The 16779-nt window shown below is 42.2% G+C and overlaps 1 protein-coding gene across 1 annotated transcript; it reads right to left on the reverse strand.

The window, feature by feature from the left end:
- Positions 1-14317: 14317 nt before the first annotated feature.
- LOC139396380 (equistatin-like) lies at positions 14318-16548 on the reverse strand. Its single transcript, XM_071143415.1, has 5 exons — positions 16518-16548; positions 15940-16003; positions 15175-15306; positions 14989-15083; positions 14318-14907 (listed from the first exon to the last, which is right to left on the reverse strand). Exons 2-4 carry the CDS (start codon positions 15989-15991, stop codon positions 15004-15006), a joined length of 264 nt encoding a protein of 87 aa, XP_070999516.1. The 5' UTR covers positions 15992-16003; positions 16518-16548; the 3' UTR covers positions 14318-14907; positions 14989-15003.
- Positions 16549-16779: the final 231 nt, after the last annotated feature.

A 16779-nucleotide genomic window follows, 5' to 3' on the forward strand; every position in this document is an offset into this window, starting at 1 on the left:
AATAGCAGAAAAATCTAACGAGAACATCAAAGCAAGAGTGAAGGACATTTGCAGGGCAATAGGAGGAGCGAAATGTTGTTGCAGGTTCTCTGGATGTAGTGCACCGCCTGGGTAGGCTGAGAGATGGGGGAAAACAAACTTTTTTTATATATATATTTATTTTATGGCAGGGAAATTCGCACTGACACTTAATGTTAGCTTGATGGCTATTAGTTTTTACCAATTTATGGTACAATGTTATGTGCAATTGCATAAATATATATATATATAGAATTTAGGTCACCCACTTGTGTGGTGCAAAGGACTGTTTTTATTTGCAACTAGTAAGAACTTTTCTTTTTGTGAGACCCTGGTTCATGTGAACGTATACAAGTTTAATATTCTTCATCTAGTCACTGTGATAGTAAATGTCCATTTCTGTTTTTTCTATTAATGCTAGGCGAATTGTAATATTTTTAAGAGACAGGAATGAGGTTTCTAAAGCAGTTTCCTGACTTTTCCTTAGTTTCGGGTTTGAAAATGAATATCAGTAAGTCAGTCTTATTTCCATTCAAGGATTGTGTTTTACAGGAAGTATTTGGTATCCCAATTAAAGATAAGGTTACTTATATTGAAATTGTTATATGCAAGGATGAAAAACAAAGGAGTGAATTGAACTTTAACTAATTGAACCTCTGGTTGATGAGAGATATTTCGTTATACGGTCGAGTATTATTATCCAAAGCTGAAGGGTTATCCAGATTGGTTTATGTCTCGTTGTCACTTGACTTACCCCCTAAAATTGTAAAGGACTTAGATAAGATTATTTATAGTTTTATTTGATGTGATATCCACAAAAATGATGTGGATATATTGAAGCAACATCTCAATACATCAGTCAGGAAGTTAAGGCTTGGTCGCAAGTGGGTATTCCAAATGGACAATAACCCCAAGTATACTTCCAAAGTTGTGGCAAAATGACTTAAGGACAACAAAGTCAAGGTATTGGAGTGGCCATCACAAAGCCCTGACTTCAATCCTATAGAAAATGTGTGGGCAGAACTGAAAAAACGTGTGCGAGCAAGGAGGCCTACAAACCTGACTCAGTTACACCAGCTCTGTCAGGAGGAATGGGCCAAAATTCAGTAAACTTATTGTGGGAAGCTTGTGGAAGACCAACCGAAACGTTTGACCCAAGTTAAACAATTTAAAGGCAATGCTACCAAATACTAATTGAGTGTATGTAAACTTCTGACCCACTGGGAACGTGATGAAAGAAATAAAAGCTGAAATAAATAATTATCTCTAGTATTATTCTGACATTTCACATTCTTAAAATAAAGTGATGATTCTAACTGACCTAAAACAGGGATTTTTTACTAGGATTAAATATCAGGAATTGTGAAACACTGAGTTTAAATGTATTTGGCTAAGGTGTATGTAAACATCAGACTTCAACTGTACCTAGAAGTGCACACTATTCTTATAATTTTTTAATGTATGTATATAGTCAACTATAGTCAACTATACAACTTCTACTACTACTACTACTACACTTTATATCATCCAATAACATATAATGAAAAACACTCAACATGAAGAATTAATGCAATTATGTTAATTTCAAATATTTATTTTTAAATATAGATTAGGTGCTCTTCTTTTTATAGCAGGAAGTAAAGGGACTGGACAAGGCTTTGCCTATAGCTGAAAACATCCTGGAAATGAGCGAACGCTATCTCGTGTATCTCGTGTCCATCAGTTCTCACCATGTCAACATCCTCCAACATGGAGCCCACGATGGAACGAGTCAAGAGGCCTTTCTCTGAGGTGATCATCCTCTCTGACATAGACACTCTCCTCTGGATTGTCATCAGAGTCTGACTAATTAAGGCTTTGGAATAATTTACCATGCTGGTCTGGCTGCCTTCATGTTCATTGTAAGTCATTTGTGTAGAAGTAGCTGTTCTGCATATGGATGCGGCATGTTTGGGGGCCTCAACCACATTGTCTAGGAGGACCGGTTGTTGCTGGGCAAAAAAATCCTTGACCTTGATGAACAGATTGTTGAACAGGTTAACAGTGCCTGGCCAAATGATCTTTCCTTTCACATTGGCCCCGTTGTGAACACTGACAGGAAGGGTTGAAGCTGACAGTGATCTCTCTAACTGGCCAGACACTGAAGCATCAGACATTTTAGTCATCTGGGTGAAGCTATTAAGGTCTTTAGTGATGCTTATGACAATGTTGGATGCTGCAGAATTGGTGTGCAGAAAAGAGGTGAACAAAGATGGAGTTACACTCTTCTGAAGGATTTTGACATCTCTATCATCACCTTCATTACTGGACTCTGCACAAATGTCTGCACTTCTACCATCAAGGCTGGTATTTACAATGCCAATCAACCCTGATTGAAGGATCCCACCAGCCATATGTGAGGCTTTAGTTTGAAACTCCTCAGTACATAGTTTGTCAAAGGCTGTGGATTTAAGACTTCTAGAGGATGCCTCTTCCTCATCATTGTTGATCTCACCATGCAAATTGTCCTGTGTATTGACAGCATAGTCATCAACAGATAAATATGATTTGGAGGCGGCAAGGACGTCAATCTGAGAAACAACATCATCCAAAAGCTTGGACAGGTCTTCTGTATCTCCTTTTAGGCTAGAGAAGCATTCCTCCATGGATTCCTCAGAGTGATACACAGTGAGGATCTGACTAATGACCTCCTTGGTACCGGCTTGAAGGTCCGCTTGGATTTCAAGAGAATCACTATTACAAGTCACCTGAGAATCTAAACTTTCACTAGGAGCCTGTTTGAGAGTCTCATCATGTATTGGTGTAACACCATCGATGACCTTTACAGAGTCTTGGCAGGGAGTGAGAAACCGCCTCAGCATTTCTCGAAATCTATGATATATAATACGAGCAGCAGAAAGGGTGCTCACTTTTGAAATCTTGACATTTTCAGATTCATGTGCCTGCATGGACCGAACAATAGTCTCCACATCTGTTTCAAAAGTGTCCAGTAATTTAGATGCTTCAGAGTCTCCCAGTAAGCTGTTTGTAAAGGGGTTGACAGATCTCAGAGCTTCACTCACTGCCTTTCTAGCCTTTGTCTGAAAAGACACACTGGAGAGTTTCTTCATATTTATAACTGGAAGACTCCGGGTAGATTCACTGTTGGTGGTGCTGTCCTGCAGACCAAGTGGAAAAGTGAGATGGGAGAGACATTGTTCACTGTCTAACAACTCAGATGGTGAGGGGGAACAAGAACTGGTGAAATCATTCAAGTCAGACATGATGCCATCCACAAATAGAATGGCCTCCAGAGACTCTTCAGAATCACACTCTCCAACAGAAGATGAGAACGTCCCCATCACCTCAGTCTTATACAAGACTAGAACCTGGCTGGCAATCGCTTTTGTGGTGTCAAGGAGGACTTGGTCTTGCAAATACTTTTTGAGAGCCAAGAGAGGTTTTGAGGTCTCACTTTGTCCTTTTTGTTCATTCATAGATGAGGGGGTTATTAAAAGTGGTTTACAAGAAATGGAGTCCGATGTGTCAGCCTCACCATTACTGGAATGACCGATGTCTAGGCACAAAGTTGGAGCCATTGTACTTGCGAGATACCCTTTTTCTGGACAGGTAAGAATCCTCTTCAGCGTATTTTTCATGTCGTAGTAACAGCCAACAGTGTAAGACCAGATCTTACTCTGATGGTTTTCAAGAAGGATCTGCTCACTCTGTGCAGGAGAGCAGGATGCCCTGATAGACTGGGTAAGATTGTCCATGTCTGAAACAAAGGTACTTACCAACTCAGAGGCCTCAGGGTCAATCATAAGGTCTCTGATCTCACCTATCCGAGGAGTTGGACTAGATGATGTAGTGCCAGAACAACATGATGTACAACCCCTGAATCTTTTAACAATCTCCCGGATCGATTCAGTGGCCTTGGTCTGAAACTCCCCAGTGAGTAGTCTGTCCATACTTTGTGTTGACAGACGAAGACTAGATTTGGCACCTTTGATATTGAGGTTGCTCTCTCCTTGTTTTAGCATCTCCTCAGGACTTTTACAAGCTTCAAGCATCTTCATATGGTCAGCAACAACACAAAGCAGTTCCCTCTTGTCGGGATCGTTTTCCTCCTTATTGCTGAAGTTCAAAACAGTGCCACTGAGGGCTGTCATCACCTGTCCTGTTAAATGTGTCATATCCACATCAACACCATCCTCTCTGAGAACAACAATCTGCTCAACACTCTTCCCATTAATATACATCTGAAGTATGTTGGAAACGCCAGACACCATCTCCTCAACAACCTTGGTTCTGGAGACACCACCACTGGCAAAAATAACAGGGGACATTCGGCCAGAGATGGGAGTTTGGATGGCCACAGAGATTATGGAATTGACCTTCTTTGACACTTCTCCAACAATAACCCGGGATAGACTTTGAGTGTCTACCTGGTCCTCTCTTTGGATACAGAGGACATTGTTCAGCGACTCTTTGAAGGAATCCTGGACACCAGTGAGGAGACTGTCCTCAGTAATCCCCAAAAAGTCCCTGAGTGGCTCAGATGATATAGACTCACCATCTCCCTGAGTATTTGGCAACACTGTCTGAGACCTTTGAGAATACAAAGCAAACATTACAGCATTCCATATTCAATAGTAGACACGGTAGTGACATTAATACATAATTCAGTAATCAATTAAATTGGTCATTAAGGGTAAACTCTTACACAGATAACAAAACATATCTTCACAAAATGGGTTATGAATAGTTAGGTGAAACCGGTTTCTTTAGGAATGACTGAAGATACCCGTTACGAGAAGAGCTTGATTTTGCCGTGCAGACCTTGAGGATTTGCTGCTGCCTCTCTTGCGAACCTTCAGGTTTGTGCTAGAGGATCTCTCTGATTCTGTCAGAGACTTGCCGGATACTGGAGACACATGGCTGTATGTCCGTACAAAACGGAAAATTGCAGGGATGATGACCTTCAGGATGGCCTCAGATACAAACCGCACAATCTCCAGGCACATCTCTGCAAGCAGTGCCCTCATCACATGTAGGACCGAAAACAGTGTAGGTAGATTACTCATAGCCGGGCTCTGAAACCAAGCTCCTCGAAGAGATACCAACCATCTTACATATGTTCATGAGAATCATGAAAGTGGCATACATTGGAAATCATGAAAAGCAGTAGGCTACTAAAAAGCTATTTGAATGTAACTGTTTGTGATAGTGTGGATGATACTGTAGATAGATAAAAGGCTTGTATCTAATATTCTTGAAACATCTATTAATATATTTATGAATCATTTTCAAGGTTAAGGGACTTACAGGGTCCATCCTGACAATGCTTTACTGCATCCATTGCCTATAGGAGATAATTAGATGTTTTTAGCACCAAAAAGCACACCAACACACATACAATTTATAAAATCCTCCAGGTGACATTGCATTCAAATACTACAATAGAAGTTTGGACATACTCCTCAGTAAGTTTTTCCAGAAACCGGATGATAATCGGGTTGAAAGCATCCAGATTGATTGGCGGGAGGTCAAGAGCCCTGGTCTGACAGGCCCCGGAGACACACTCACTTAGGATCTTTTCATTAGATTGTCCCTGGTGAGATGTCCCCTGAACTGCCATCTCAGAGAATTCCACAGATGTAGAGGGACCTGTGTGCAAAGCAGCATTCACCAAGGTAAAGAAGTCAGAAAACATGTAACCTTCTGAGGCAAGTATGTATTAGCCAATTTTGTGTACTTTGTGAAGTTAAGTACCCAAAGAAAGGATAACATGTGCACTCTGCTATTAGTCCTCTGCTCAATATATGTCCATACTAAATTACATTTTACATGCAAAAGGATTACATTCAGTGAAATTAGAGTTTCATTTATGACCTGCATCTGTATCAGTGATTTGCTCCACTTTGTTTCTCTTGGTCTAAAAAGACAATATAGTCAATGATTAACACGTAGATACTGTATGAAGCCATTCCAATACAGCCCTTTGAGTAGAGCAAGGGTAAGACTGGTTGTAGGGCTGTCCCCGACAACAAACAATCTTTGTCGACCGAGAGTCATCCTGTTGTAATGTTAAAATATATTTTTCCATATCAGACACACCCTATGTGTTTGAATACAATCACCTACATAGGCACTGAGCTTGTCTGATGCTTTAAGCACACTGTTTGATTAAATAATTAAGACACACAAACGACTCAAGAAAGAGCCCGATGGTGACACTGTATTAAAAGAAATGACAGCGAGTGCCTGTGTGACAGGCGCACGTTGTCTCGTTCTCCTCCCTACTGCAGCGAAAAGGCACCACAAGCAAGTGTTTATTGTGCTGTCCATGCTGAAGACGCAACATAATTTCAGCCATTTAGTTTCTTCCTTGTTTCTGACTGAAAAGTTCTGTTAGCGAAATCCCTAACTTGTTTACAAAAAGCAGGACCTATTTCCTCAGCCTTGCTCTCTTATTGTGAAACATGTAAGCATCACATGCATGTGACAAATAGGGACTGACCTATAGCCTATCATAATCAAATCAATAAATTGGTTATAACAAACTCCGAACACAGTAATATCGACAGCTAAATGGATGCGGAGGATGTGAAAAATAAACACCAAACAGGTGAATGTTTACTAGTTGCTTAGGAGGGAAAGGGGAAGTCAGATCGGTGGAAGGGAATACCCCCCTGAAATGGACAAAAATGAATGGCAAAACATTGGCATTGGACAAACCATATACACGATGTCCAATACCACCCAATGTGGCGTTGATTCGTGCAAAGTTGATTGCAAATGCCATATGGCAAGTGCCAGTTGTTACACTTCAAAAATCCAACAGGTGGCGAGCTACAGTCAAGCGGGATATCTCGTTGAACCCGGCACAGTCTGGAGACTATGGTGATGCCATTTTTTGTGTTGATTTCAGAATGCCATTTTGGTGATGATCCCTCTCCGTTTAAACACATTGCAAATGTACAAAAGTCAACTAGCAAGTCAGTGTCCATCAGTCAATTAGATGTCATTCTGACACCAAACTGATATCAATTGACACCAAACCCACTTTTTCCAACTCATTTAGAAGCCAACTATCACATATGTCAGAGCAGGCCCATAATTCACAGCGCCTTCAGTTTAAAACATAATAAAAACGTAAAACACATAGTTACGTTCTAGCTGCGGGTCCAGTTCGGACATTATGTGTAGGCCTATGTGAGGCGACCCCGAATCCCGAGTTTCGGCTCGATAGGTCCTTCGGTACCCGAGCAAAACCCTAATTGGTGCTGAAAATTCACTTTTTTACATGCCTTGCTACGGGGTCCTTGAATGAGCTATCGGACAGAAACGTTGGGGTCCGTCTCTATGGGCCGAGCCGGTTTCAATGCACCTAGCCTTGCGTCTCTGAGACTTTTCTAAATGACGTCATTTTCGTAATGGTCAAAATGAATTGAAGTCATTGCAAATGTACGAGGCTGTTCCTCGGTCCGAGAACCTTCTAGAGCCACGTAACCGGAGGTCTAGAACTCTAGGTCTGACGGTTCTTTTTTAGCTCGAACAAAGCTAACTATTGCAGCCACTGTCTGTCTCTACGCACACCAATACGTCCCTTCTTCCAAGTTGTGTGTTAGTGTGATTTAGTTTTCCTTTGAAATTTTATGGGAAAAATGACTGATTTACAGTTCATGGGGGTTGCCTAATCACATATATGAAGTTTTGGACAGATCTGACTTTTTTAACCCTTCGAAACAGCCCGAGACACCAATTATGGCACTTCCGGTTGGCACAGGAAGCTTAGAATTAACACAGGTAGACCTCATAGTGGCCTGATGGACTGTTACCGAAGACAGGTTCATACGGCATTCATAACCCATATAGGCTTCAGGTTGAATTTAGGGGTGCAGGCAATGTATTCCTATGGGGAGAGAAGTCAATGCAAACTGTTTGATGTAAACACCTTCTTTTAACTATTAAGGGTTAATGCCACACGGTCAAGGTTTGCACGGATCGGGAGGACTTTGGGAACATTCCTGTGTTTGAATTGTGCTTCTCACCCTAACGGTTCTCTCACTGTCACCCAAAATCAAATGACGTTGTGGGGCAGGCTTCATTTTGGGCCTACTATTCTAATGGTCGCTGCGCTTAGACCGAGCGAGCTATGGTCAAGCGGGATATCTCGTTGAACTCGGCACGGCCTAGGGATTATGGTAATGCCATTGCCTGCTCTCTGTGTCTTTAAGCACCGCACTTTGTCACTCCATCCATCCTGTGTGTGTGTGAGGGAGCTTTTCTTTGAGATCTGTTGGGAGAAATGACTGACTTACAGTTTATGGGGGTTGCCTAATCACACATATGAAGTTTTGAAAAGATCTGACCTTTTTAACCCTTGGGAACTGCCACTATGACACCATTTAAGGCACTTCCGGTTGGCACAGGAACCTATAAATAAACTCATATCCTGATTGGGGTATGCCTTTACAGAATCCTGAGTTATAAGTCTTTATGTTAAGAACTTAGTTATTTACGGAGGGTTTAGTGAGTGTGTGTTATTTCAGAAAATCATAGAAAATCACAGAAATCTCGCAGAGCTCCGCAGCACACTTTAAAAAGATTCGTATGAACACCCTGCAACTGGATCTGTAACTGTTGAAAAAAAATGCCTATTTGTGAACATCACCAATTTGTCATTGTACGATTTCTCTTAAATGACGATACATAAATGGCTGGTTCTTTTTTTATTGACACTGGAGGCTCCTTGACTTTGACCTGAAGTGGAAAAATAATTTCTCTATTTTCATTTTGGACCTTTAATCCCAGAGAAATGGCCATAACTCAAAAACTGTTGAGGCCTAGACGCCATCTTGTTCAGGGCCAACTGCCCATTATGCCAAACCTACGCTCACCAAGTTTCGGCTTCAAAATATTTTCAGTTTTCGAGATAAGGCCCCGTCGTGATTCGTGATGTTTTGTACAATTGCAATATGATTCCTTATGCCCTCTTGTGGGAATTTCCGGGACAGCGGAAAAATTAACAAAGTTCATTTGATGACTTCCCGGTAGGTCCGGCCCTACCGCACGGCCCGACGCCGACCGCGAATTTTACAAACGTTTTCGGACGTCTAGTAAGGGACCGTACATTTGCAATATGGACTTTCTCACTAACTATACACGAAATGTCAAAATGTAAGGTACGGAAGACATTTGACTTAGTTGTGGAAACTACTGGAGATCAAGAAAAAGGAAGGTAAACATTGCGTGAGTATGTGTGCCAAACAGTTGCTGTTAGATTACAATAATGTTTTTTTCTGACCATTTGGAACAGTGTTAATTAAGCAAATGTTAAGCAATACAAGTCTGATCTAACGACTAAAAATTATAAAGCCATTATTACAGCATAGCAAAGATGAAAAACAGCAGAATCTGTGAAATTGCTTAATTCAACATTTTGCTGGTGCATGAGGCTTGGTGCTCACAGAATCAGTAGGCCATTAAACAAATACTCAAAACAGGCTTACTCCTGTATATATATTTTTACCTTTTATAAGAACAAATTCATATTTACAATGACGGCCTAGGAACAGTGGGTTAACTGCCTGTTCAGGGGCAGAACAACAGATTTGTACCTTGTCAGCTCGGGGGTTTGAACTTGCAACCTTCCGGTTACTAGTCCAACGCTCTAACCACTAGGCTACCCTGCCGCCCCAATATGTATACAGTACCAGTCAAAAGTTTGGACACACCTACTCATTCAAGGCCTTTATTTGTACTATTTTCTACATTGTAGAATAGTAGTGAAGACATCAAAACTATGAAATAACACATATGAAATCATGTAGGTATCAAAAAGTGTTAAACATATCAAAATATATTTTATATTTGGGATTCTTCAGAGTAGCCATCCTTTGCCTTGATGGCAGCATTGCACACTCTTGGCAATAAACAGTTATTACAAATGATTCCAGCTACATTGTAGCTGACATGAGCTAAACCTGATTTAAATGTATGTCACAAGTATTGCATGGATGCAAACTGTAGCCCTGGCTAGCTACTGTGGCTAGCACGTTAGCTAACGTGTTACTGTATAGCTACAGCACAAGTATTCTAATCTTGAGAGAAACGTAACGTTGGCTATTGTTGTCTGTGGTCCTGTAGCTCAGTTGGTACAGCATGGCGCTTGCAACCAAAGAATTATGGGTTTGATTCCCGGAAGCACCCATACGTGCATGGCCATTGCTTCGTCCCTCAAACTATTGTTGACACAGATGACTCATTGCAGAAGCTTCTCTACATCGTCTTGCGTCCTTGATCAACCAACTCAAACGAAAATAACGTTTCCACTTAACTTCTTGCTAATAGGTCGCGCTATTAAACATTTTGGATGAAAGTTATTTTGTCACGAAAAGATGCTCGACTATGCATATAATTGACAGCGTTGGAAAGAAAACGCAAAGATATTGTCTGTGAGTGCAACAGAACTGATGTTACAGGCGAAACCCAGATAAAAATCCAATCAGGAAGTGCCGCATTTTTTGAAACCGCCTCATGCCAATGACTCCTTATATGGCTGTGAATGAGCTACGAATGAGCTTACATTTTCCACGCATTCCCCAAGGTGTCCACAGCATTGTGAAGTCTTTTTAGGCATTTCCATTGAAGAATGGCTGTAAGGTACCATATATAGCATGTGGTCACATGGTGTCTCCCGCAGAAAATCTTGCATAAAATACTGAGGTAGCCATTTTTCCAATCGCTTCTTATGAGATCCCAATTGCCTCGACGGATATATTATCGAATATATTTGTTTAAAACACCTTGAGGATTGATCCTAAACAACGTTTGCCGTGTTTCTGTCGATATTATGTAGCTAATTTTGAAAAAAGTTTGGCGTTGTAGTAGTAGCATTTTTCGGTCGATTTCTCAGCCAAGCACGATGAAGAAACGGGAGCGTTTTCGCCTACAAAAATAATATTTTGGGAAAAAAAAGGAACATTTGCTATCTAACTGGGAGTCTCCTGAGTGAAAGCATCCGAAGTTCTTCAAAGGTAAATGATTTAATTTGGTTGCTTTTCTTATTTTCGTGAAAATGTTGCCTGCTGCCAGCAGAGCCTAGCATAGCATTATGCCATGATAAACTTACACAAATGCTTGTCTAGCGTTGGCTGTAACGCATATTTTGAAAATCTGAGATGACAGCTGTTAACAAAAGGCTAAGCTTCTGTTTGAATATATTTTATTCATTTCATTTGCGATTTTCATGAATAGGAAAAGTTTCTAGTGGTATTTATGTCCGCTGCGTTATGCTAATGCATGAGGCTATGATTACGCTCCCGGATACGGGTTTGCTAGTCGCAAAAGCTTAAACGATTCCATCAGATCAGGCCTCATCTGAGTGGAATGACCTCAGACACAGAACTCTTTTTCACATCCCGCGGTCAACCGTACTGTAATCTCTGTGAGTATGTGGGCCAGATATTTGCAGATTTCGGCATTGGAAGTAAAGTGACTTCGGTACAATTTGACGAAGCGTTGCCACATTGAACTTTAACCAAGGGTCGGTTACAGACCGGGGAACTGTGGCTGACCATATGTGTCACTCTCTGGAAACGCAGGCACGGTACTACCGGTACCATAGTTTGCCTCATAACGCCTGCCGGGCGCAGTCACTAATTGAGGGACAAATCAATCCATGATTCACTGATGAATAAAGAAAATGTATTTGAAATTCACCCTTGTCTTTGTGTGTCATTTGGTCACAGTTGAGAATGTATAGAGGCCTGGGGATCTGAATAACCAGGGTGTTATGGGTTACCAGGTGCACAGAGCTGAAGTGACAGGCCAAGATAGAGGGCAGGCAGGCAGAGTAGAGAGAGTAAGCCCAGAGGCATGGATATATGGAGCTCCATTGGTAACCAGTTCAATCACCATGCTGCACTTAGTGCAATGAGAGAGAAGTATGAATCTGTCATTGAATTACATTGGGTTACCAGGTGACCTTGGTGAGGGGTGTGGGGCCCCCCTATGGGGTCTCCCTAACCCGTGTATGGACACCCAGTCCAGCTCTGGTGGCACCAGGAGCCGCCGCCTCCCCCCCCCCCCCATCGTCAACTGGTAACCCGTTCAATCACCAGATGCACAGAAAACATAGTGTAATTTCTGAGATGTGTGGGGGCTTAGCCGTTTTTCAGAACTTTTTTTGAAACCTTCCATAAAACACTCAGGCCGGCCCCCATTGATAAAGGGCCGTAGTGGGGTGCTCCCATAGCGGGCATGAAGATTAGGAACACCGGTAAATGCATTGAGAACCGTTTTTCAATTTAGGTTACCAGGTGCCGAAATCCAATCACCCGATGCACACCAGTGAAAAGTGGGAACTCTTTTTTAGACCAATTTCTGTAATTTTCAAAAAATTATAAAAAAATTGAGGGGCTAGAGGTCAAATTTCGGCTCATACCCTCTCTCGTGATGGGCAACAATTATACCATGTTTAAAAAGTTTGCATTCAAAGGAACCTATGCTCCCTGTAACCTACACTTAAATGTTTATACAAAAACGGTTTTAATTTAATGGAAATGCTTGTCTATGTGTGCCCTTTAGTGCAAAAAACCCCCCATCCAGATTGGACTTTGAGTTATTGAAGTTTTGGTATATCGGAATTTGACCCCCAATGGCGCAGCGCACACTAAAGCCCTGTGATTGACAGTGCTTATGTCAACAATTAGGCCTGTCCGGTGATGACACACTCAGTAGCAGGTGGACCAGACAGGTACCGGCGCAAAATCAGAAACCTGGTTTTTGACAACAAGAGTTCCATGTCCAAGAGAGACGGGAGCGGTGCCAAACTGCTCAGCCCGGATAGAAAATGAGAAACGGACACGAGGGATGTGAGCTCCTCCGAACCATGGTACTTTGGACCTTTTCCGCCGGTGACCGATTTGGTGGTTTAACAAGCCCCTCGTCTAGCGCCTTGGCGGATAAGATAGCAAAAGCTCAGGTTGCCCAGCCCGGCGGTGATACAATCTTCGGAAAATCATTCGCAATGATTCCTGCAAAAATATTTGAAAATCGGCGCCCGATTTGTCTTAACTTATGATCCATGTTTCCCAGCTTGGCGGTGGGAGGATATTGAGCCCCCGCTTGGTTCACGGTGCGTCTCCATGGTTCTCCTCTGTTGTCCAGACAGTTTAATTTCCTCTGACCGATTTGCATTTGTTTTCCACCTGGGAGGGCCCCTATCGGCTGGTGTTCTGATGGACGGTTCCTCCCGCCCCATGTGGATTGGCCTCTATCAGGGGAGCCCCTTTCGGAGACGGTTGACCCCTATTTCGATACGCTCCAGCCGCGCACCGTTCGTGCGAGATCCAGCCGACCCAGTGGCCCTACATTGGTGTTCCGGTGCGGGGAGTGACACACCCAGGCTGCGATGCATGTGGTGGTCATCCCGTAATGCATCGGCGCCAGAGACACATATTCTCAAACCCTGTCTTTAAAGTGGACCTACCCGGCTGACCCAAGTGGTCTGGCCAAGGTTGTGGTTCTTGTTTCCCGGTTGATGGCGTTCCGAATGGATCCTCCAGCTAGACAAGAGACCTCTCGAGCGGCGCCCGGCACCTGTGGCTTTGGCCATGGGCAGTTCAGGGCCTCCCGCTGGGCGCACGGTGGATTGCACCAGGGCCTCCTCCCCTAACGGCAAAACGGAGAACATTGTGACAAGTGGGGTCACATTAGTTTGTAGCCCAAAGATTTTACAAACAGAAGTTGGCACGTAGACGTTCTGACGAGGATGTAGAGGATGTAGAGAAAAATCGAGAATACCGTGTTCGTGAGGGTCTCCCCTTTCCAGAGAGTGGTCATACGAATTTGTAGGTCAAACTGTACGGAAGCTAGACGTTTTTGTGAGAAGACCGATCATAGGTATGACTCATGGTTTGAATAACACCGCTCTAGGTCCACCATCTTCCACTGCAGATATGGAGGTGTAACATTAAACAACTCCAACTAGGTTGGACTGGGAGAGAACAAAATGTGCCTAAGAAAATACCAAGAACAATTAAACCGTAAGTAAGGAACCAGTACAAAATGGATGTCTTTGTATAATGGACTTCAGAAAGTTCTGAATAAAATGTGTTAATCTTTTGCATAATCTGAGTCTTTGCCTAATTAAACCCATTGTTTTACAAACCTCGGATTGGTCAAAGCAATTGATTAGTCATCATTGGGATTGAAAATCATCGTGACAGAACGCCAAGAGTGTGCAAAGGGTGGCTTCTTTGAAGAATATCAAAATATTTTGATTTGTTTAAGACATACGTGTTATTTCATACTCGATGTCATCACTATTATACACTGCAGAAAATATTTTTACTGACACCCTGGAATGAGTCGGTGTGTTCAAACTTTGCCTGGTGCTGTAAATATAGTAGATCTAGCCTGTAGAAGCTGATGGGATCCTCTTTTAAAGTCAAGCCATCAGGCTGTTCTCCCGCAATTGCATAGGTTATAGAGCTCATTAAGCGATTTTGATTTTCAAATTACATTTGCATTGATGACAGAGTGATTAGAGGGACAATAGAGTGCTGAGTACCAGGCAGTTAGCAAGTGCGGTAGACTACTAATGACCATCACCAGCATCAGAGCTTGGAGAAGCCTAATTACTAAATGGTCACGTGGAATTTGACTACCTTCAATTCTTGTAACTGCCGGTAATAGTAACCTACTCCTTCCTCCATTTCCCAGAAATGGACTGGTTCAGATATATTGTTCAGCATATCACACCAACAATAAAGTAAGTAAATCAACAGTTTAATCTCTGGATTTCTTCATGTATTTAAATGGGATGTGAATCAGTTCCTGTAGTACAGTAAAGACAACTGTCCATCTTTTCAACGACTCCATTCCAATGCCCTTCATCTAAAATTAGACAAAAAACATTAACATCCAGAATCAGCTGCAAAGAATTAACATTTAGTGAATGAGTATGTACAAACACACCCCTTGGAACAGTTGCTAGCAGTTGATAGCAGTGCCTGGTGGAGTGTCCGTACCCTGGATCTTCTGTCCAGTAGTGGTCACACACCAACAGTAACCTACCAGAAATAGACATGTTACAGTAAAATGGGTAAATATTGTATGTGTAACATTCAACTGAATTAAATGTGTATGTGCGTCCGTGTTAACCTGTAGAGCCCGAACATTGCTTAGGGGTGTATCGTCCAGCGGTGTCGCACGTGGGGATGTAGGCTCCAATTGGGCCATGTGTCGCAGCATATCTAGCACGCTCACAGGGGGTCATGGGTCGTATCGTAGCATCTGGACACAAGTAACATGCATTGTAATGTGGACATAACATTGCAGCACATGCATGCCGTAATCTTCTGTTGCGTCCCATATGTGCCCTGGTCAGAAGTAGTTTATATACGGAATAGGGTTCCATTTCAGATGTAACCTTGGTACTTCCTGGCTAAATATTGAAATTCTGCTACTTGTTTAAAAGTCCTGTGCAGTCAAAATTCAGTTTCTGTCATTTGAAAACAGCTGATGAAACCAAGACTGAAAGTGGGGGTAAATTGTAGCAGTGTTATTTTCTGATAGTTGGTAGACAATCCAATCATACAGCCAGTTGAATGATCAAACCATTCATATCAGAATACCGCAGTCCAGCATCTAGACACCAATATACATTTCTGGAACTAGATGATTAGAGAATTTGGCCAGTAACACAAAAGGTTCCTAGTTTTAATCCCTGAGATGACAAGTTAAAATATCTGTCCATGTGCCCTTGAGCAAGACAAACCTCTCTCCAGTGTCAGTTGATAATGGCTGGCCAAGGGACAACTCGTTATGAAACGAAACATTAATACATACGTGTGTGTAGAGGACAGATCAACACCCACTAATGTTTATTAACATTTTGGGAGTAAGTGTGAGGTACATCACTCTTACCTCCCAGAGCAAAAGCTGTGCTGACAAGCAGAATGATGGTTAATGTCGCCATGGTGATAGTCTCCTGAGAGAGAGAGCGAACGAGAGAGATTAGTTGAGCATTTTAAAACATTTGGAATGGCTGTGGGTACTAGAGGAGAGGTTAAGGAAACCCTGTGTTAAGTACAAAACTTAAGCAACAATTGCTAAACCCAGTCCTGAGGACCTCAAGAACCGAGTATTGGCAACACGGCGCTACAATTCTTCCGCCAAAATTCAGGTATCTAATCTATTGTATGTGGTTGAAGAGCCTGGCACACAGGAAAATCTATCCTTCCCAAATGGCTCCTCATTCCTGTTGTAGTGAACCAGCTTTGACAAAGGCCCACAGTGCACTAGATAGGGAAGGGGAAGCATCCTAGAGCGAGTCATAGACTACCTCTTTACTGCAAAGGTAACTATTAGTCTATGCTCTTAAATTCAGGGGGTCACTCCACAAAATGGCACCCTATATGGTGCACTACATTTGACCAGGGTCACATAAAATTAAGTTGCCATTTGAGATGCAGATAGTCTATTAAATAATGACACAATCTCACCTTCTGCACTCTTCCAAGGGATTGACTGGGTGTCTCTGTCATCTGTGAGTTATGGTCTACTTCCTCCACCTCTCCTTTTAAAGGACCTGTCACAGGTGTGACTAGTTGCCTCATTAACCCAACGAGAGTTGCCGATGTCGGCCATTAGCCAGTGGTGTAAAGTACTAAAGTACAAATATTTGAAAGTACTAATAAAGTAGTTTTATTGGGGGTGTCCTTACTATTTATATGTTTGACAACTTTCACTTAACTACATTCCCAA

This window comes from Oncorhynchus clarkii, unplaced genomic scaffold, assembly GCF_045791955.1.
Source record: "Oncorhynchus clarkii lewisi isolate Uvic-CL-2024 unplaced genomic scaffold, UVic_Ocla_1.0 unplaced_contig_1025_pilon_pilon, whole genome shotgun sequence".
Lineage (NCBI taxonomy): Eukaryota > Metazoa > Chordata > Actinopteri > Salmoniformes > Salmonidae > Oncorhynchus > Oncorhynchus clarkii.